The sequence below is a fragment of the Rhinopithecus roxellana genome, chromosome 11, assembly GCF_007565055.1.
Source record: "Rhinopithecus roxellana isolate Shanxi Qingling chromosome 11, ASM756505v1, whole genome shotgun sequence".
NCBI lineage: Eukaryota > Metazoa > Chordata > Mammalia > Primates > Cercopithecidae > Rhinopithecus > Rhinopithecus roxellana.
The window spans coordinates 2,962,383-2,984,471 of NC_044559.1; the positions used below are offsets into that span (position 1 = coordinate 2,962,383).

The 22,089-nt window shown below is 45.5% G+C and overlaps 1 protein-coding gene and 1 long non-coding RNA gene across 2 annotated transcripts; one reads left to right on the forward strand and one right to left on the reverse strand.

The window, feature by feature from the left end:
* Positions 1–1,717: 1,717 nt before the first annotated feature.
* Positions 1,718–15,294, reverse strand: LOC104677724. The gene is made up of 3 exons (XR_004060098.1): positions 15,060–15,294; positions 11,429–11,543; positions 1,718–2,065 (listed from the first exon to the last, which is right to left on the reverse strand). It is a non-coding gene; the product is annotated as an uncharacterized LOC104677724 (long non-coding RNA).
* Positions 2,982–21,619, forward strand: FAM170B (family with sequence similarity 170 member B). Its single transcript, XM_030941144.1, has 2 exons — positions 2,982–3,159; positions 20,415–21,619. The coding sequence occupies exon 2, from the start codon at positions 20,504–20,506 to the stop codon at positions 21,152–21,154; it is 651 nt and encodes a 216-aa protein (XP_030797004.1). The 5' UTR covers positions 2,982–3,159; positions 20,415–20,503; the 3' UTR covers positions 21,155–21,619.
* The last annotated feature ends 470 nt before the right edge of the window (positions 21,620–22,089 follow it).

The window sequence follows — 22,089 nt, forward strand, 5'->3', positions numbered from 1 at the left end:
AGATTTGTCAAATTAATTAATCATCCTTCAAAGAATATCATTTTTCATGAGTACATTATCATCAGATGACAAATAAGTGGCACATCTCCCAGGCTGTGTATACAGGTGCGGAGAAGTCACTCAGGCCTTGAATGTCCCAGCCCCCCTTAGCAGCATATCCTATGTCCCAGTTTTCACCGTCCTGGAATTTTAATGGACTCATGACTGTCTCTTCATTTGTGGCTCCGCTCTGTGCAGTACAGAGCAGTGGTAGACTACATGAGCTGTGTAACAAAATGCTGCTTTCTGAACTGGATAAATTATTTAATGGTGCTACGCCTCAGTTTCTACATCTGTACAATAGGCTAATGGTTGTACCTGCTCCATAGGATCTTTGTGAGAATTAAATGAGTAACGTGTGTAAAGTTCTTAGCACACTGACATGTAGTCAGCACTTGGTAAACATGAGCTATTACTTCTCATAGGTTTCAGGCAACTTTTACACAATTCCAAAATTCAAAGAAGGTGAGATTATGGAAGTTTTTGTTTCATTCTTAATTTACATATGTATATGTATAGTTTTTTGTTTGTTTTTTTGAGACAGGGTCTCAGTCTGTCACCTGGCTGGAGTTCATATTCACAATCACGATTCACTGCACCCTTGACCTCCCCAGGCTCAGGTGATCCTCCCACTTCATCTGTCTGACTCGCTGAGACTACAGGCGTGTGCCACTAATTTTTGTATGTGTTGTAGAAACAGGGTTTTATCATGTGGCCTAGGCTAGTCTCGAACTCCTGTGCTCAAGCAACCCTCCTGTCCTAACCTCCCAAACTGCTGGGATTACAGGCATGAGCCACTGTGCCCAGCCTCGTTATGTATTTTTAAATAAAGTTTTTATTTTAGAGCAGTTTTAAACTCACCCAAAAGTTGAGAGCATAGTTGAGAGAGTTCTCGAATGCTCCACACCTGGCCTCCCCTGTTATTAACATCTTTCATTGGTATGGCACATTTGTCACAATTTAATGAGCCAATATTGATACATTATTATTGACTAAAATCTACACATTATTTGCATTTCCTGTTTTTATCTAGTATCCTTTTTCCGGTCTAAGACCCCATCCAGACCACCGCATAACATTTAGTCACAGCATCGCCTTAGGCTCCTCTTGGTTGTGAAAATCTCTGAAACTTTCCTTGATTTTGACGACCTTGACAGTTTTGAAGAACTCTGGTCAGGCATTTTGTAGATTGGTCCTCACTAAAGTCTGTCTATTTTTCTCATGAAGATAAATTTCTTTTAAGCTAAGTTTAACATAAAATTGATTGTAATTATACAAACACCAAGTGTTCACCAATCTTTATTATTGCTCATAAAATTAGCCAGATAACTGGCAAATCCCACTTAAGTTTGAACTGGGTAGGCTCAGTAAAGAGGAAAACTTTTCCTGTGTAAATAATGCAAAGCAGATGTTTCTAATGAGTGAGGGGCTGCTTTGGTTAGCATCACGCAATTACCATGTGCTTTAGGTAGCAACACAGTCCGAGAGAGCACCTGGGGCTCCATGCAAGGCAGGGTAGATTGGACACTGCTGTCTTTCCTTATCAAGAGATCACCAGTTACCTGTGCTCACTCTGCGGATAGGAGCTCCTGGTAGTGTGCTCTGAGCTCTCCAGAGAGGTGGATCAGAGCTGCTCATTATTTATCTTAGCAAAAAGGGAATCATAAGGAAGCTTTCACAATGTGGTTCTGATTTTTATCCTGTTTCCTGAGTTTAATTCAGGAGATTGCAACAAATTGTGAGTCAAGCACAGCTGCTGACTGGCAAAAAAGAAATTGAAACCAGGTCCAAGAATCACCCCAAACATGTTCTGATGGGGTATTTGCAGCCAGCAGCAAGCGCTCTGCTACCGACTCACTCCAAGGGGCAGTATTTTGTGGACTTCTTCCCACAGCATCCAGAGGATGGGGCTGTGGATGGCACTCCTCTCCCCTCCGTCAGCCTTCTGAGGTCTGCTCTCATTGATGGCTCCTGCTCCTCCTGTCAGGCCTTGACCTGGGGTCCTTCCATCTGGATGGAAGTGGCACTGACGAACATAAAGAAACAGTCAGTCTCAAAAGGAAAATAAGACACAATGGAACAGGAGAAAACCTCAGAGGATGGCGGCAAGCACCTGTTATACCCTACGGATACTTTACTCATATAAATTATATCTGCACTCGTAGCCTAGCTTTTGTAGACACAGCTGCATGCACTCTGCCAACCCACCATGATGGTCAGTGTGCCCCTTCATGGATGGAATCGTTCCTTCTCACAGTGAAGAGTGTGGACTGTAATCCAGCTGGCTAAGGTCTAATTCCTCCTGGCCTATTGCTTACCATCTGTGCGTGACCCCTGACATATGACTCAACTTCATCTTTGTTTTCTTATTTGTAGTGACGATGATGGCCCTAGAGGGTTGCTATGACTTCCCAAAGAGTTATTGCACATAAAACACTTGGAGTAGTGTCCAAAATGTGTAGGTGCTCTATAAATGTTCCCTCTTCTAAAGTACGGTATGAGACACCATGGGAAAAAACACAGAAGACATAGATGTGGCCTTAACAGAGGAAAGCACAGGCAAACGGGGTAAGTGAGTGCTGCTTTTGAAGTGTGAACAGGGTGCTGTTTGATCCCAGGAAAAAGAGAAAATCACAGTGGCCAGCAGAGCAACATCTCTGTCCGGACACAAAGGATTTTGTTGGTCAGAAAAGCAGACAGGGCATCTGGCATCTGGTAGGGTATCTGGCACCTGGCATGCCAATGCCTGGAGGCATGAAATCATGTGGCAAGCCGGAATGGGTAAGGACATTGCTGTGTGCAGTGCTGCAGCTGAGTAGAAGGAGGGTCAGGAAGTCTATGGGGACAAACAAGGTGCTCACGTGTTCAGTCATTTGGTTGTCTGGATTTTGTGAAATCAGTTTTCTCTTTCACAAAGCGAGTTGCAGAAAGACAACAGGCAATTCTGTGAAACGGAAGTTGTGAGATGCGGAGGGAAGATCCAGGAGTTCCAGTGCTCATTTAATAGGTGTTCTAGGAAGAGGGAACACACAGAGCAAAAAAAGGACAGATCAGACAAGAGAACACAATTTACCAGAGCTGCTAAAAGACACTAGACCTTGGCTTCGAAGGAAGGATCTGGTGAGTAATTGGCCCTTAAAAGAAAAGAAATAGGTGAGCTCCACATTTATTTAGATCGACTCCTGCGGACCCATTCCCATTTATACTGCATATAGGACAAGAGAGTTGAAGCAGGATGTGACAATCTTACTGTGCTAGGAAGACAGAGGTTGGGGCTTGAAGCCATCACAGTGGCTAGAATTTAGGGGAGCAATCCCAGAAAGGAAGTAACTTTTGATTTTGGAAGAGACCCCAACCCTGCTTCAAAATTCCCCTTAAATTGGTGGCTGACTCCTAAACTAGGCATGCACAGAGTGAAATGCCAAGGGGCTCAGTGGAAAACAACAGCTGGAAGTCTTAAAAAGAGCTGAGCAGAGATTTCCGCAGCTGTCTTGCCATTGAGAGATAAAGTTTGAAGTTTAAATCCTGCCAAAGTATTAATAGAAGGACTTAGTGTGACGCTTAATTGTATGTATCAACTTGGCTGGGCCACGGTGCCCAGATATTTGGTCGAACATTATTTTGGATGTGTCTGTGAGGGTGTTTGTGAATGAGATTCACATTTAAGTTGGTGGACTTTGAGTCCACCAGAATCTAAGAAAACATAGAACAAGCAGATTGCCCTCCATAACTTGGCTGGGACTCATCTAATTATCTGAAGGTACGGACAAAGCAAAGCCCGAGCAGGAGGACTTCTGCAGCCTGTGGTCTTCAGGCTGGAACTGCAACCTCAGCTCTTCCTGGGTCTCTAGCCTGCTGGCCCAAACTGCATGTTGTACTTGCCAACTTCATAATTGTGTCAGCGAATTCCTTAAAATAAACCTCTTTATACACACACACACACACACACACACACACACACACACAAACACATCTCATTGGTTCTGTTTCTCTGGAGAACCCTAATATACTTGGTAAGCACAGCTTGCTTCCCATGAAAACCAAGACTAGCGGTTGTGCTCTAGGACCAGAGACAGAACTGAAATAGACCCAGCCAACACAGCCTGAAACCAGGATTCTCTAGAATCAAGGTAACTTACCAGTGATGTCACTTGCCAGACTAATGATTTGTGCCCAGGCTTTAATTTTAAAGGTACTGAAAGACCACACAGAGAGCTCATGTCATTGAAGGAATAATTTATTACAGTACTTACATTTCCTAAGAGAAGAGGACAGAGACCACAGGGAGGAAGCACCAGGTTGGTCAAGAGGCAGAAAGAGCTAGAGAAAAGCATGGCCCAGAGCCTTTATTGAGCTTTCCATGGGAAAAGCAAGGCAGCAAAGAGGAAGCAACTTAGTACTGGCTATTGTGGATAGGGTTGGTGGGCTCTAGTCTCCAGTTGTCTGAGAGACTGGCCCTGGGTAATTTAGGGCAGGGCAAATACTGGCTTATGTGAGAGTTAGGTAAAGAAGGTGGTTGGGGCACACACTCAGGATTAAGGAGAAAGTTTGGCATAAATTTTTTTTTTTTTTTCGGAGATGGAGTCTCACTCTGTCACCCAGGCTGCACCCAGGGTTCAAGCAATTCTCATGCAGGTGAGTGCCACCACTCCCAGCTAATTTTTGTATTTTTAGTAGAGAGGGGGTTTCATCATGTTGGCCAGGCAGACCTCAAGTGATCCGCCTGCCTCGGGCTCCCAAATTGCTGGGATTAGAGATATGAGCCACCGTGCCCAGCCGGTGATAAGATGTTTCAGGCACGTAGGGCTGCAGGGCAGATATATACAACAGTAGCTGTTAGTTTGGCCCTGTAATTAATTGATGCTTAGTAGACAAATACAGAATCTAAGAAAACATAGAACAACTAAACATCAACACTCTTCAAAGGAAGATAACAGAATCCAGGGTTTCTATAATGTATCATCCACAATGTTTAAAGGAACAATACCAGGCAATCAAAGAAGCAGGAAAACATGACTCTTAACAAGAGAAAACAGACAATAGAAGTAAACCCATGATAATCCAGATGTTGAAATTAGCAGTCAAGGACTTAAACAATTATTATAAATATATATATTTTTTCAGGTAAAATGAACAGAAAGGTGAATAGGCAAATGGAAAGTATAAAAGAGTGACATCGAATTATTAGACTTTAAAAATGCTATATCTAGCCCAGGTCTTTGCACTTGCTGTTTCTGCTAACTGGAAAGCTTTTTCTCCAGATTCTCAAATGACAGATCACTCTCTCCACTCAATGTTCTTCCCCAACATCATTCTGCAGGGAGACCTCTCCTGAGAACACTTCTTTAGTTGTATATTCGCTTACCATGCTATATTTGTCATGAGGGCACTTATTGCCACTGGCATTATGTTACATATTTATGCTTCTATCCATCTATTTTTTTCATCCTCCACAGTAATGCCAGCTTCTTTAGGACTAGGATTTTGTCTTTTTCACTGTCAGGACAGTGCTGGGCAGAAAGTAGGTGCTTAGTAAACATTTGTTGCTATTCCATTAAAAATATCCAAATAGTATAAGCAACTATAAAAAATATTTTTATAGAAATAATTTGAACATCCAGATAAAATGCATTATTTTCTTCCCAAATTTAAATGACTATGTTTGCTCAAAAAGAAGTTGGGCCTGGATGTGGTGACTCACACCTGCAATCCTAGCACTTTGGGAGGCCAAAGAGGGCAGATGACCTGAGGTCAGGAGTTCAAGACCAGCCTGGCCAACATGGTGAAACCCTGTCTCTACTAAAAATACAAAATTAGCTGGGCATGGTGGTGCGCACCTGTAATCCTAGCTGCTTGGGAAGCTGAAGCAGGAGAATCACTTGAACCCAGAGGCTGCAGTGAGCTGAGATTGCACCACTGCACTCCAGCCTGGGCAACAAGAGCAAAACTCCGTCTCAAACAAAAACAAAAAAACAAAAACAAAAACAAACAAACAAACAAACAAAAAAAGACCAAAAAAAGAGATTGGGAAACTAGTTAGGATAATTACCATAGGTAGTTAGTGCCTAAATCTTCATCACTGAATCTCTATCAATTCACTGTCCCGCTAACAGTCTAAAGCAATATGCTTTCCCACATGCTCACCAGTGCTTTTTGCCTTTTAAATATTTTGCTATTTTTTTCTTAATTGAAATCATTTCCAGTGATTTACTCAGTCTTTTGTTGCATGCCATTTCTAGTTTTTTGTTACTGTAAAACACATGTAACAAAAATTCTTGTGTATATTATTTTGGCACAGACACAAGAATTTTTCTAGGGGCAGATAGAATTTTTACTCCTAAAACTGCAGTTTGCATGTGGCATGCCCAGTGTGAAAGAAGTCTGAGCATTAGTGTTACTGGGGAGCCTGGTCTCCAGGGCTTCTGGAGCACTGGCATTGGAACAGAAGCACATTCCTCTCTGGCCTCTTTGAGTTTACACCTCAGGTTAGGCTCTGATTGTGCCAAGCTGGTCTTGGAGACAGAGAGGTCAGAGCTGCTTCTGTGGGTGAACTTGGTTGAGAGAGTCCCCAGATAGGAGAGCAACATAGACAGAATGAACTATGAGACCAGAAAGGCAAACAGGGTAGCAAGGTGGTGAAAACAAGCTAAGACTAGAGATCAAAGCCAGCCCAGTGTCTGAGTGAAGTGAAGGTGGGGATGCTGCGACCACAGCCATAGGCACAGGCATATGTTAGGCTCAGGGGTCTGTGGGTGTTGAGAGAGTCAGCGGGGGAGAGCCAAGGTACATTCATTGCTCTTCTCTTTCTTGGGAGTAGCTCGCTTAGAGATGGCTTTTATCCCCACTACCTGGGTGAACAGATATGGAACCAGCCTTCAATCAGGATAGGAATCTCTAGGAGCAACAGCAGGCACTGAATCCAGAAACTCTTAGCTCTCCATGGTGGTCATGGATCTACTATGGCTCAGCCCTGAGGAGTGAGCAAAGCTGTAGACAAACACATGCAGGGTTTTATGCCCCTGAACCCTAGGGCACTCCTCCTAAATAAAAGCCCAAGATCACTGACACCACTTCCTAGGGAAGGAATTGGGCAGAAGAGCTGGTTGGCAGGAAGGGGATCTGCCTTCAAAAAGAGTTTCCATAAGTTCCAAGGGAGTAAAGCTTTGTAGAAAGAAAATAATGTCCAAAGAGGGATTGTTTGGGGAAGTTTTGCCACTTAAAACGCTCAATAGCCCTTCAAGGAAAGATAGATTCCAGCCAGGAAGGGCATGAGATGATCTTAGGCAAGCTAAATGCACCTTCTTTCAGTGACTTTCTAAATGGGCATGGTAATGACTCACCCAACATTAGGGAAGAGATGGTAAAAAGGGGAGGAAGAAAAGAACAAAATCAGAGGGTAGTGACAGGAGGTGACTTTGACACCTGGAACCTGCAGGCGGGGGCAGGTCACATTCTCAGACATCACCTGGGGGCTCAAAGGGAGCCCCTCTTCCACTGCCCCATTCTGAGTGGGGAGCCTGTGCTGTCATCTGAAAGCCATGAGGGAGAACATTGCAAGGTCATATGTAGGCCCAGGCCAGTTGAGAAAACTTATGGGTGTACTGTAACTTCTAAGCTTCAGCGATTGTCCACAGAACCAGTGAGGCATTCTGTCACCCAAAAGGAAACATCTCCTCAATTAATGATAATTTACAATATATGCTTAGCATTTCACTGGCACAGTTTGAAATAACCACTGTAGACCTGCATTCACCTTTGCAGGATGGAGACATGGTAATACCAAGTCTGGGCTCACACTGGTTCTTTATGGGGCTCTGCTGCTTAGAGGAATTGATGTCTGGTGGTGACTGGAAGAGCTGTGGGCTGGGGCAGGTGTCCTGGGCTGGGGAGGGCAGAGGGAGGCACTGGGAGGGCTCAGGTGGGAATGAATGAGGATCTGGCTTGCTGGGATGGAAAAAGCCTGCACTCTGTAGATGGACATGGGCCTTTGGCTTCGACGCCTGCTGCACAACTCAGCAGCTCTGTGACCTTGGAGCAAATTTACCCAGAAAATGGGAAAGAGGGGTTCAAAAATCATCTGCTTCAGGATTGTCATACTTGATGATGTAATGAAATTACCACCCCATTTAGAAAGTCACTGAAAGGGAACGGTTTAGCCTGCCTGTGGCAAGTCATGTCCATCCTGGCTGGAATCCATGTATTCTTGAAGGCATAAGTGCTCTGCACCTGGTTGGTGGTAGGTAAATGCTGACTGTTTTCTGTTCTACAACCATGGGGCTAAGAAGGCAGTTCTGGGTGGGCCATCCCTCCCAGCAGGTGGAACAGCTAATTCAGGTCTCAAGTGTCTGAAGCCTCAGTCATACCCAACTTCCCCCAAAAGGGTTGGAATTCTTGGCCACACTCCCTGGGGCAGTCCCCATAGCTGGAGAGGCTGCCCTGGCCTTCCCCACAGACCCTCTCCAGCCAAGCCCGCTCCTAGGGTATCTCATCCTGAAGCCAGGCCTAGAGCTTGCTTGCCCAGCTGGCTTTGATCAGGCTCACTCTGAGCCACATGTCACTGTCTTCATCTGTTATTGTTTATGTTTCCTTGCAAACAAATGTCACATCTTTCCCAGGAGCCTCTTCCCAGCCAGTTAGGTTTGAACCCCTTGTGGTCAGAGGCAGGTTTCCACTCCTCAGCCTAGCCCCTTTTCTGCACCCAGTGAACGGAATGCTTTGGGACCCAAAGGCTAATGTCCATTCAAGGGATCCAGGCTGAGAGACCTGTCCAGGGGACTGGCACGGAGCATCTTAGGACAGAGTGGCCAGGAGTCATGGGGCTTTGTAAAATCTTGCTGTGGGCCTATACGTTTTTTTCCAGCCTCATTTAACCTTTAAATAAAGCCAGAAGTAATTTATTGCTTATTTGCTTACACAATTATCATAGAAACATATTAACAAAAGGATGGGAATCTCTTTTTCGTACAAAGAAATGTTTCTAAGGCTTGTCATGCAAAATTTCAGACTTTACGTGTGTGTATGTATACAGGCATGCATGTTCTAGGTTTTATATAACTGGGATTATTTGGTACATGCTTTTAATCATAATATTGTGAACAGATTTTCCCATGTGCTTTATTCACTACATTGCATTCCATTGTTTAGTTGCTACATAATTTACTTAACCTAGGAGTTCTCCAACTCTAGCAGGCACTAGAATCAATCCGGGGAAGGCTGATTGAAACACAGACTACCAGGCCTCACTGCAGAGTTTCCCAACCAGCAGGTCTGCCTGCTGTGGGGACTGGGAATTTGCATCTGTAACAAGTTTCCAGGTGAGGATGATGCAACCAAACCAACTTAGCCTAACCTCCACCTCAGGCACTTAGGTTGCCTCTGAGTTCACTCTCATACACAATGCTGTGTTGAACGTGGCTGATGAAAACGGGCTAATAAAGGCACACTTTTAATTCATTAAGGGGTCAGTTTCTAGAGGTAAGATTGTCAAGACAGATGGTACCATAGGTTTAAAGTTTTTGCTACCTATTGCCAGAACATTAGTTTCAATTTATTTTTCCAACAGTGGACACCAGTTCTTGACCTCATGTTGATTTAATTCTTGTTTTTCTAATGAGAAGTGCCCACCACATCTAGCTAATGTCACTGAGAAAGATAGGTTCCCACTCTTACAGCTGTGTGAACCCAGGAAGCCCCCTCATCTGTTTGAGGCTCAGTTTCTTCATTTATTAAAGGGGAAAGAACACTGCTTTGCCCGCCTGTCTGGGCTGTAGTGAGAACCATGAAATGATGATGCAGCACCCTTCCTAAATCGCGACTTGTATTCTGAAAGATCAAAATAAACACTGCTGTATCAACTAAGACAGACACCAAGGTTAAGGAAACAAAGTTGCCTACAGGTTAGGGTTCAGGGCCTGGCTGGCATGGGTAAAGTCTATATTCCTGTGGCTCCAAACTCCCTAACAATGGCACTATCAGACCCCTCCCAAGTCTGATTTACAACCCAGTCACTACAACTCTGATTGGGCAGAGGATGCCCTTACCAACATTCTTTCTTGATAAGCAATTGCAGACCTTAAGCCGTTTTCAGCAGCTTACAGAGGCTGTGCACAAATTGTCTTTGTGTCTTATGGTTCACCTTTTGTCATAAAAAGCCAAATTCTACCTTCTTTTAATGCTAAAACCCTGCCCCAAAGTGAACTTGGGATGTATGTGACATACATGTTTACCCACTGTGCATGCACTTGACTCTCCTCAAAAATATGTACAGCTTTCCCCCCAAACCTGCTGCATACATAGGATACCAGTCTTGTGAGCCGTAAAACCCAAACTACCCTTCCCCTCTTCGAAGAGACAGGATCTTGGTACTTGCCAGAGACTGTCTCTTTACAGTTCACCAACTGCTATCACCAATAAGGATCTTCTTTTCACTATTTAGTGATCCTGGTGGTCTTTTAGATGACAGACTCATGTACAGGTGGGAGGGTTCTGAGTATTTCCCTGACCGATTAATATGAAGCCCATATGGTGGGAACTGTTCTAGAAAGTTAGCATTATTGGGGAAAAGGTTGCTTGAGGGCTTATCTGTACAGCCACAACTGTTGGCTCAGGTCATCGCTTATGGGAACTCCCAGTAGTGTGATGGTAAGTATTCAACCACTTGCTCCTGGTCGGGGAGGGGTTAGCCCCTGGTTTTAGCCTTTGCTTATTACTATGGGGTAAATACTCCCACCAAGACCTCTAACAAGCTGCCACTGTGTCTTAAAATATAGTAAAATAATTAGGAATTGGAGTGTTTGAGTATTTATTACTTTCATGTTTAATATAATTTATTTAATTATAAGTTTACACTATTTTTAATTTTGATAATGGCTGTGTTTAACAACTGGCTTGCAAAGTTCTTGAAAGATTTAACAACTGGTTCTCATTAGCAAGTACCAGCTGGCCCCAGCACACTACTAGATGCCCCTCTTGGCCATAAACTCATTAAAAATGCAAGTCACTATGTCATTCTTGGGGAGGAAAGGTTACACTGGTTGTATTGACTTTCATTTTTTACATGTGATTGAGGGCTACACATTGATAATCTGAGTTAGTTGGATTCCAAATGTTTGACACTTATATTTTAAAATAGTCCTAGGCTTCCCAAGGATTGAACTTTGGGGTCCTGCTAAGACATCTGGTGCTCACACCACGCAGCCAAACTCTCCAACACACATCTCCCGCGGAGACAGGCCTTGCAACATGGGGGAAGCAGGCTTTGTTTCCAGAAGCTCATCAATGAGGTCTTGAGAGATCAGTTTCCAGTTGCTGCTATTCTGCCTTTTAATTTTCTTAGTTTGGCTTTATTGTGATCGATTTAATTTGCTGTGGGTTCGGTGGTGGAACCTACTGTGTTGCTGTTCCTGATTGCATCACTGCCTTTTGTGGCCTGAAATTTCCCAAGAAGCCAACTTGAATATGTGAATTCATTGTGGTTCAGATAAGAGTAATTTACACCGCTTTCACTAAGGCAGGTAAATAATAGAAAAAAATAACCTTTTGGTTTGTTTGGTGATATTTTACTGTAATGTATCATGATCTGTGAATTTGTGCTACATAAATAGCTTAATAGATGCTGTTTCCAATAAAGTAAGAAGCATTTGCTGAGTTATCTTCAAAACAGGAAATTATTTCAAAAACATGAATTGAAATTTAAATATGCAGATGCTTATAGTCCTGTCTTGCAAAAATAATTCATATTTTCTCCCTTCTCATTTTTGTCATATTTGTTGAATTCCTGAGAGCCAGGGTGGATTTGGGAGAGTTTCTGAGGAGAGCTGCCTTTCCCTTAGAAGGGAGCCCCGGCTGACTGCCTGTTTCACACCATGGCTGGCAGGTCCCTTTCCTCCCTGGACATGGATGGCCATGGTACTTGCTAGTCAGGTGGGAGCTACACTGCTCGGCCATCTCTGGCCACTCCCTGTTGTGCTGCAGATGTGCCAGCTCAGTTCTGCTCCACTAAAGTTATTGCCTCTGAATGTGAGATAGTCACGTGAACATGCTGGTACCTGGAGCAGTGGAGGATTGTTTGAACCAGTCCTTCACATTTGAGCAAAGCTCACAGGCCCAGAGCAAATCTTACAGGCCTAGGGTGTGGTGTGTGTGTGTGTGTTTGTGTGTTTGTGTGTGTTGGGGGTGGGGAGGTGTGGTGGGGGTGGCACATGGGGTGTTGGAAACCAATGCCCCAGCCAATGTTCAGTCAGTCTCACTGCATTGCAGGGGGCATGACTGAATGGACTTCTTCCCCTCTGGCTGCTAAGCCTTGGCCTGGGGCCTTTCTTGGAAAGTTTCCTGTGGGAATTTGATATGGCCTGATCCAACCTTCCCAGAAGTTCTCCACCCTATGCATACTTTATTCCAGGAGGGCCAGGGATCCATTCAAGACTTTGGGTGCTGTGCGGCAGAAGGGACAGTTGCTGGCCTCCTCGGGACACTGGGATCATCCATTAAACAATTGCATCATCTTTCTGCAGGACAGGCTGGGAAGAAGTATCTTCAACCATGCCTTTGAAATAGCTATTCTAATTGTGGGAATTAAAATAAATCATCCCAGTTCTGCTCAGGAGTTATCTGTGAACGTATTTGCTGCTTTCCAGTCACAGACATCCCTTAGTCTTGGATGTGGGCTAAAAGGAACATGGAATCAAGCACAGCACACTTTGACATCAACATGACTCACTGTTGGCCTCTGGGTCCTGGGGTCTCACCCTCACACACTTAGACATCAAGGTGACTCACTGCCGGCCTCTGGGTTCCAGAGTCTCACCCTTCAAGTCAGAGCTGTGGGCTATACTGCAGGAAAGTTGGCTCAGTAGAAGACAGGAATGGTTCCTGAGGGCTGTGTCCAGCGTGGTCTGTGGTCAGCCCATTTTGGACATAGAAGGAAGACCCCTTTCCCTAGAGCTCCCACCGTGGCTCTCCAAGAACACACACAGGACGTGGCCAGTGCTGGAATCCTGTGGGATTCTGGGCTCCTGAGTCACGTGCATGGCATCCAGCAAGGAGTCTTTCCTCTCAGCTGAAGCTGCCCTTCCAAGGAAGTGTGCATTGGAAGAAGACGCTTCTGCATTCAGCAACCATGGTGAGAATTCACAGCACTGCTGGGCCAGAGCTGAGCAAAATGCAGCAGGCTCTGGGCCAGGTGGGGCTCTAGGGCCTGGAGTACAGCCATGCCACACCTGAGGACCCAGCCCCAGGGACCGGCTCTCTCCTGGTTCCCTGATGAGAGGGAAGGCCTAGGCTATTTGTGTGGGCACCCTGAGGTGAAGGCCAAAACCCGAGACAGCGCCAAACAAACCCGCCAAACGAGCAGCCTGTTATTATGTCTAAAGAAAAACAAAAGCAAAACTGCCTTTCCCATGTGCTTGGGGGAGTTGAAGAAGAGTCCTCTGGATTACATTTCCCTGTGCCTGAGCTGAGCCTTCTGTGGTCCACTGACTCACTTCTTTTAAAATAGTTACAAGAAGCAACAGAAAATGAACTCAAAAGATAGTACTTCCCTACTCCACTTCTCAGTTTGTCTGATAGCTTTTGGCACTTTCTCTGCAGCCCAAGCACAGGATGAGGTCATCCCTAAGCCCTGAGGACTGACCTTCACAGGGAAAAATTCCCACTCTGAACACCACCAACCTCACTCCATGCAAACCTGCTGCACAGCATCTGGGCAGCTTCCCGCTTCTCCCCGGCCCTCGGGTGTTAAATCTGATAATAGGAGAACTTTGGGAGGGTAGCAAGGCACCTGCCCCACTAGAGCAGCCACACTTTCAGTGTGGAGAGAAGGGCAGGAGCGGTGCCCACTTGCAACACCTTTACACAGTGGCTCTAGCCACAGAAATGCCATGATTAAGATCAAAGCACCACCCCTTGGCAGGGTGGACAGACTATTTCTGGACTCCCAAGGACCCCAGAATGAATGATGTGATTCTCCCCATAGCCCAGATGGGGACACAAGCCAAGCTCTGGAATTAGAAGTGAAGAGAGACGCGGCCTCTCAGCTTCCTGCTGTGGCTGTGGCCGCTTTGTTTCCTGTTAGCCTCCTCAGCTGGGAAAAACAGAGGCTGGGAAGAGTAGGTTTTGGAAGAAAAGACTAGAAAATATTCCAGGCCTCTTGGATGAGGTTTAGGACTCGCATGCAATGTGTGCAACGAACTGGCCAGGAGTCAGAGCTCTAAGAAAGTGCTGCGTTGGTCCTTTTGGGGGTTTGCACACCAGCCCTGTTGGCTGCAGCAGTGAGGCGTGGAGGTTCCTGGCAAGGATGGAAAACCCACTGGAGAGCTGCAGGGAGATGGGTGGGAGCCATGTGTGGGTGGTCTCAGCTGAGCATCTGCATGGAGCAAGCAGAGTGGCTGGGGCAGAGGCTCTTCCCATAGATGGAAGCAGCCCAGAGGCCACGTGAGTGAGGAGGACAATCGCTCACCATCAGAGGGGCTTCACTCCAAACTAGCCCCAGGGAAGTAGCCACAGGAAACATCAGAGCAACCTGGCCATGCAGCCCTGCCCCCAGGCCTGAGATGGAGGCCGCTTCTCCCCTAGCTCTCCCACCCAAGACTCATCGAACCCTTCTGAATTGCCAAGCTCCCTATCTCTAAGGGGAGTTCACAGTGTATAATTTTTCAAAGGATTAGGAAGAACGTTTATAGATTGTGGGGAAAGAAAGACCTGACTCAGGGACTTTGGAAAACATTGGGCCCCAAATTGTAAAGCTTTTGTCTTTACAAAAGCAACTGTATGTAAACATTGCAATCTAGTAAATTGTTTCCTATGGGGTAAGGATGGGAACCATCCTCCCAAGTTGTCCTGGGAAAACCACAGGGCTCGCCTGGCCCCTAGGTTTCCCTGACTGAGCCAGGAAGATGCACAGAGCACAGATACTGGTCAACGAACTAGCTCATTAGAACATATTTAAACATTATAGGAAAAATCAAAGTCCATTGAATTACCATGGCCTGTAACAAATTGCCCCAGAAACTAGTGTATGAAACACCTTTTCTTATGCTCACAGTTTCTGTGGGTGGGGAATTCCAACAGTGCACAGAGAGGAGGGCTTGTCTCTGCCTTGTAATGTCTTGGACCCAGCTGGAAGACTTGATGTCTGGGAAGCAAAATTATCTGAAGGTGTCTTCACTCACACACTGGTGGTTGATTGAGACCTTTGCTGGGGCTGCTGTCTGGAATACATCTATGTGGCCCCTTCATGGGGCCTAGGCTTCCTCACAACATAGTGGCTGAGTCCAAAGGAGAGGTGAGACAGAACCAGGAGGAAATCACATCTTTTATGACTTGGCACTAACAGTCACAAAACATCACTCCTGTGCATTCTGTTGATAGAGGCAGTTGCCAAATCCACCCTAGTTTAGGAAGAGGGACTCTGTCATGCTATCAGAAGAACATGTGGGTTGTGATATAGACTGGTGTGGCCATGTTTGGAAAATTCAGTTTCACACAGCCCCACCTAATCTTTCTCCTCTTTCTTGAGGTCAATGTTGTTTTCTCTTGGCTGTGATTATTTTCAGATCTCCTCTATGCCTTTTGATACATAGACAATATAGATTTGGTCAGTGCTTTTGGGAGAGTGTGTTTAATTTTTACACAAGTGGGGCCATCTATGTATTCTATGTATCTTGTGTTTTCATTAAACATGAATTCACTTATCAGTATGTATAGATCTCTTTCTTTTATTGTGGTGTAGTATTCTACAGTCTGGTTATGTTGTAGTTTGTTTATTTTGATGGATCTTAGGAATGTCTCCTGTCTTTATTTCTATTATACACAATGCTGCAATAAATATTTCTTTAGGTGCTGTTTTATGCACATAGCACATAATGTGACTGTTCTCTAGGAAAGAGATGATAGATGATAGTAAACTGCCTAGGAAGCACTTTTAGTTTTAATGGGTACCACCAAACTTTTTGAGAAAGGTAAGGTACACTGTTCCAATAGAGAATAAAAGTGTTCATTTCCTTACGTCCTCACCAGCACTGGGTATTGTCATCTTTTTAACTCTTGCCTATCTCATGGGTGAAAAATGCTATACTGTATACCACACATTTTTAAGTTGTAGCTCCATTATTACAGTAGGACTCAACGTCTTCTTAAATGTTTATCAGCCATCTGTATTTCTTCCCCTGGAAACTGCTTGCTCATTTGCTTTTTTTTCCAGTTCCACTGAAAAGCAGAGGAATACAAATTAAAACAGTGTTTTTTAAAGCAGTGAAATTAGAAAAGATGACAAAGATTCTCAATGCTTGTGAAGATCAATATTGTTTAAGTTGAGAAAAAACACCTTGTAATTATAAATGTTAACATATTTTCTTTCTACACATTTTTCATTAAAACATAAGCTCTGAATCATTATGAAAATATTCTTAATTGTTTTATATGAAGTGAGACCAAAGTTGATTCAAAAAAAATAGCAAATATAATTTTTCAGCATCATTTGTTGGCTGAGTCTCCTTTCCTCTCAGACTTGCTGTTTACTTTGCCGCTTAACAGTTTTCCATGATGTCATCTCTCTCTGAACTGCCTTCCATCCCCCAATGACCTACTTATTTTCTGTGCTGGCTGCCTCCTCTTGTTTTTGTAAGTCAAGTCTTTGTATTTATTTGTTAAAAAAGGATGCACTTACACTATTTCCTCTTTTAGCCAGGGGACATAGTCTCCTGTTTAGGTCAGGTGTGACTTTCATGGCTCAGTAGAGCACCGTGGTGTCTTCCTCCACACAATGACCTCACATTCTAGAGAGAAGGATATTCCTAGGTGCTGGGTGTGTGGGGGGATGTTGGTGTTGCTTGTGGACTATTGGGATTATTTTTAATCCATCACCTATTTGAACTGTTTAGCATTTGGGATTCAAAGGAATAAAGTTGATGAGACTGACCAAGGGTGGGAAAAGATTAGCCACAGAGGGAAGTGGTAAGAAGCTTGTTGGAGGAAATGAGTGAAGTGCTAGGGTGTTACAGAGCAGAGAGATGGCAGGTGAACATTTTATCAGGCTGATTGAGACTGAAGCATGGTTTGTGCAAATGGAGAAGTAAGAGGCAACTCCCAGAGTCCTGGTTGGAGAGAACCAGCCACCTTGGAACTGCAGAGATCAGGGAGCACAGAGGAGGCAGCTCCCAGAGGGAGTAATGCCTTTGTCAGCCCAACGTGTTCATCAGCTGTTTACTCATTGTTTCCTGAGTGTTTGTTAATATGTAAAACATTGTTCTAGACACTAGAGATATAATGAGATGGAAGGAATGAGGGAAGTCCCTACCCTCCTAAGCTTACATCTAAGGAGGAGAAGACAGATACAGGTAAACCCATGAGATACACACACAGACATTATATAGAGCCTAGGGTGGTAAATGCTATCATGGAAAAATAAAGCAGGGTAAGGTGACAGAGAGCTGTGGGGCCAAAGAAGGCTCTTTTCCTGGGGGTGCCAGGCAGGCTCCTCTGACCAGGTGATGTTTCAGAGGAGACCGGAAGGAGAGGGAACCACACAGGAAACTAGGGGAGAGCCTGGAACAGGCACAAGGAAGAGCAAGTATGAGAGCCCAGAGCCTGTGAAGGGAGGATGCCGGACGCGTCCGGGAGCAGTGAAATGTCTGGAGTCACAGGAACTGAGCAAGGGAGTGAGTAGAGGAGAGTGGAGGAGTGGGGTTGTGGAGGGCTGAGGAGCCTAAACAAAGTCAGTGTGGGGACTTGGGACAGGGGAGAGAAGGAGAGGTTTTCCACATTGGGAAGCAGGGTCATTTGATGTTGGCTGATGACTGTATGTATGTGAGCCTATATATGGTTAATTAATCTGGCATGAGTTTGTGTGCATGTATGTGTGTGTGGTTAAGTAAATACGTGTGTGAATTTGTATGTGTGAACATGTTATGTGTCTATGTGAACACATGTACATATGTTTATGTTACTGTGTGTGCCACATGTATTACAGTGTATATGTCTATCTGAGTGATCATGTATGTGTTTCTTTGTGTGTGAGTGACATAGTTTGGACATGTGTCCCCTTCAAATCTCATGTTGAAATTTGATATCCAATGTGAGAGGTGGGCCTAGTGGGAGGTGTTTGGGTCACGGGGACAAATCCCTCATGAAGGGCTCAGTGCCATCCTCGTGGTAACGAGTTCTCAATCTTAGTTCCGTCAGAACTGAGTGTTGAAAAGAGTCTGTCACTTCCTCCACTCTCTCTTCCTTCCTCTCTTACCCATGTGATTCAAACACACCTGCTCCCCTTCCCCATCTGCTGAGAATGGAAGCTTCCTAAGGCCCTCACCAGAAGCAGATGCTGGCACTATGCTTTGTGTACAGGCTGCAGAAATATGAGCCCAACACACTTCTTTCTTTCATAAATCACCCGGCGTCAGGTATCCCTTTGTAAGCCACACAAGTGGACTAAGACAGCGGTTCCATGCATGCTTAAGTGTGTACAAGTGTCTCTGTGTCTCTGTGTTTGTGTTTTTATGTGTGTCTAAGTAGTTAAGAGTATGTGTGTTTTGTGTTTGTGCATGTCCAGATAATACACAAGACTGAAAAGGTCCCATGGGGAAATGAGAACATGTTGGGAAGCCTCTCCTGGTATCCAGGCTCAGCCTCTGCCCTTGCCATGGTCACAGAACAGACCAGTGCCATCGATGAGGTCACACAGTAGAGCTAGGATCTTAGCGACCATGGGGAGCTCAGTGTCCACTCTGGCTGGGGCCAGCTGGATGGCTTCAGTACAGCCCCAGCCAACTCTCATTGAACAGCTGGAGCACTGAGACCCTGGGCACTCATTTCAAATCATGAAACGCCACTTCACGGACCACAGGGGAGAACAGTCACCCACCGGTGGGACCACCCTCAACTTGGCCAGCCCTGATTCCACTGAGGAGAGTGTGGAAGTGTTCTGGCCAGGTAGGTCAAAAGAAAGGCCTGGAAGGTCAGCCAGCTGTGCTCCCTGGGAAGGAAGCCCTGATGGAAAGGGACAGTGCCAGGTCGCCTCCTGATACTGTTATCAAATGGTTGTGTTGACCATAAACGTAGATGTGGAGGGAAAGGAAATTGATATTTATGGGACACTTGGTATGACTGAGGCTGTTGTGAGTACATAAGGTGTTTTCAGGGGATATGAGGATGAAAATGTAAAATATGTATAATTATGTATTTATTTTAATGTGTATTTGAGAAAACAACACGTCAAATTCAGCAGCGAAATAAAAAATTCCTTTATAACAAAATGATGAAAGTTAATCTAGATAATCAATTTGAAGACCACTGGGATGTGTCTGTGGGCAGCATCTAAGTGTCACACCAGCTCTGGGGGCCCAATGGCTCCACCACTCATTCAAACTCCGTGCCTCTGTTTCCTACTCTGTTGAATGGGAATCCTAAAAATATAATTTCTTAGGATTGTTTTGAATATTAAAGCAGCTGACACTTGGCAAGCACTTCCATGGTGAGAGGGATACAGTAAGTGTTGAAGGAGATGGTGAGATGGTCCCCTCTGGGGAAGGTGAAGACAGGTCACAAATGTTGAAGAGGACAGTGGGTCTGGGTGGCTTGGCCAAGGCACTTTGCATGTGTTGTTTTTTAAATGGGCTTCATTGAGGTGTCTTTTATGCACACAGACTTCAGCAATTTTAAATGCACAATTTAAAGAAGTTTGGCACATGTATATTTGTGGAACCATCAACACAATCATGATAAAGAAGATTTTCAGAACTCCTAAAAGTCCCCTTGTGCCTTATTATGGTCAGTCTCCCCTCGCCCTATCCCCAGCTCTGGGCAACCACTGAACTGTTCTCTGTTCCTAAAAATTTGCCTTTTCTAGAATGTCATCTGAATAAAATCATATACTACATGGCCTCTTTTTTCTTTTTGTTCACATTCTCTCATGACTACACAGCCTTTTTAATTAGCTTCTTTTATTTAGCCTAATGCATTCAGGATTCATCCGTATTGTTGCACGTCTCAGTGGTTCATGGATTTAACAGGTTGCATCATATGGATGCACCTCAGTCTGCTTACCTATTCTGCAGCGGATGGTCTTTTGCTCGGTGATTAATGCATTATTTGATCCTTATCATCATATCCCTAATGTGTATATAACTGTTATTCACCATTTAATGGTCTTTCTCAGTTGAGTCAAGGATTTGGTGATTGCATTCATACATTATTCAATAATTACGGCACCCTATGAGGTAGGTATTATCACCAGCTTCATTTTATCAGGATATGGGCAGAGGGGGCGTTGTTTGCCCAAGAGCTCCCAGAGCCTGTACCCTTTCAGAGTCTGCGGCTCCTGAGGGTAGATGTGGCATTGATCCCTTGGGGGGCACTGATGACAATGTCCTTCTGCTTCTCAGGGACTATACAGAGAGAAGGGTCGTCCCCACGGCCACGGCCTGCCATTCCCCGGGAAGAGGGCCTCTACTTCTCTGCCAGGGCCCAGGGGATGCTGGTGTGGAGCAGCTCCCCATCCTCAGAGTCCTCCGAGTACCAGTCCTACTCCCAGTACCAGTCGTGCTGCTCCTGCATGTGCGACGAGGACAGCGCTGCTCCGCAGAGTGTGTGTGCCTTCTACACGCACGTGCAGACCGTGCAGGGTGTGGCGGTGGCCTGGGAGACCGAGACCGGCTTTGAGCCGGTCAGCCGGAAGCCCCGCATCCATGAAGCCCAGTTCATCAAGAGGCAGAGGCAGAACGGCTCCTCCTTCGAGATGGCTTCCAACACCGATCTGTGCTGGGACTTGGAAGCCTGCAAGAGCAACTGCAGCCCCGAGCCCGAGGATACAGAGCTACTGGAGTGCTGTCTGCAGGAGTTGCGGGCACCCCCGGACTGGCTGGTCACCACCAACTACGGGCTGCGCTGCGTGGCCTGCTGCCGGGTCTTCCCCTCCCTGGATGCTCTGCTGGAGCACGCCCAGCATGGCATCCGGGAGGGCTTCAGCTGCCAGATCTTTTTTGAGGAGATGCTGGAGAGAAGGCGGGCTCAGGGCCAAGCACATGACCAACAGCTGGAGGAGGAGCAGAGTCCTTCAGACAACAGTGAATGTTCCCGGCCCCAGGGTGAGGTGCTCCCAGCACAGCAGCAGGAGAAGCAGTGAGCTGGAGGGGAGATACTCACCCCTGCCCTCACCTCCAGTGCCTGGGACTGCTCCTTCCCCAGCCAGCAGTATCAGAGCCACTAGGGCAGTGAGAGAGGGCCAGGATCGGGAGGAAGGAAAGGCATGGGGTGTAGAGCAGCCAGGGCCAGGAGACTGGAAGGAGCCCCCTTCCTGTCCTGGGCACAGCATCTCCACCAGGGTCCATTTCAAAATCCAAACCCAAACAAGAGGGCTTTGAGTGTTTCTGATGGCGGGCACAACATCTGAAACCCACAAACGCATGGCCAGAGGGATTTCTATTTTTGCCGGTGCATCAGGCAGGTCCACACTTGCTAAGTAGATGTGGGTCACAGGACAGCCAACTGCAAATGACTCTTCAGCCCTATTTTTTTCACTGTTACGAATCTGTCATATGCCCTAGTTCTATGTCTTATGTTATTGGGATTAAACTTGAATAACACAAAATTGAATGCAGTGAATAATTGAGTGAACATGCTGTCATACTGGACACATGGGAAGTTGCCATTTCCATAGGTTACAAACTAGCACAAACACCAGGAGACAGGCAGCTTCTCAAGGTAGAGCAGGAGGCTGGGGATGTCCTTCCTACCTATGAGTTCGTCTATGTCAACTACACATTTTTAAGAGTTGCCACGAAATTCATTTTCACCCTTCTCCCTGTCTCGGAGGTCTGCATTCATTCAAGAAAAATTAATTGTGGTCCACTGTGTGTTTGACATGCTGATGGAAGACATGCTCCAGCCTCTGTTGCTTCCAGTGAGAGACAGTTAGAATGGGCAACTGTAAGGCAAAGGGATGAATGCCATCAAGGAGGTCTGCGGAGCCTAGATGAGGGGCCCCAAGTTCAAGCTGTTTGATTAGGAGAAAGAACTTTCCAGAAAAGATGATGCTCCCAGGGGCTTAAAGGAAAGGCT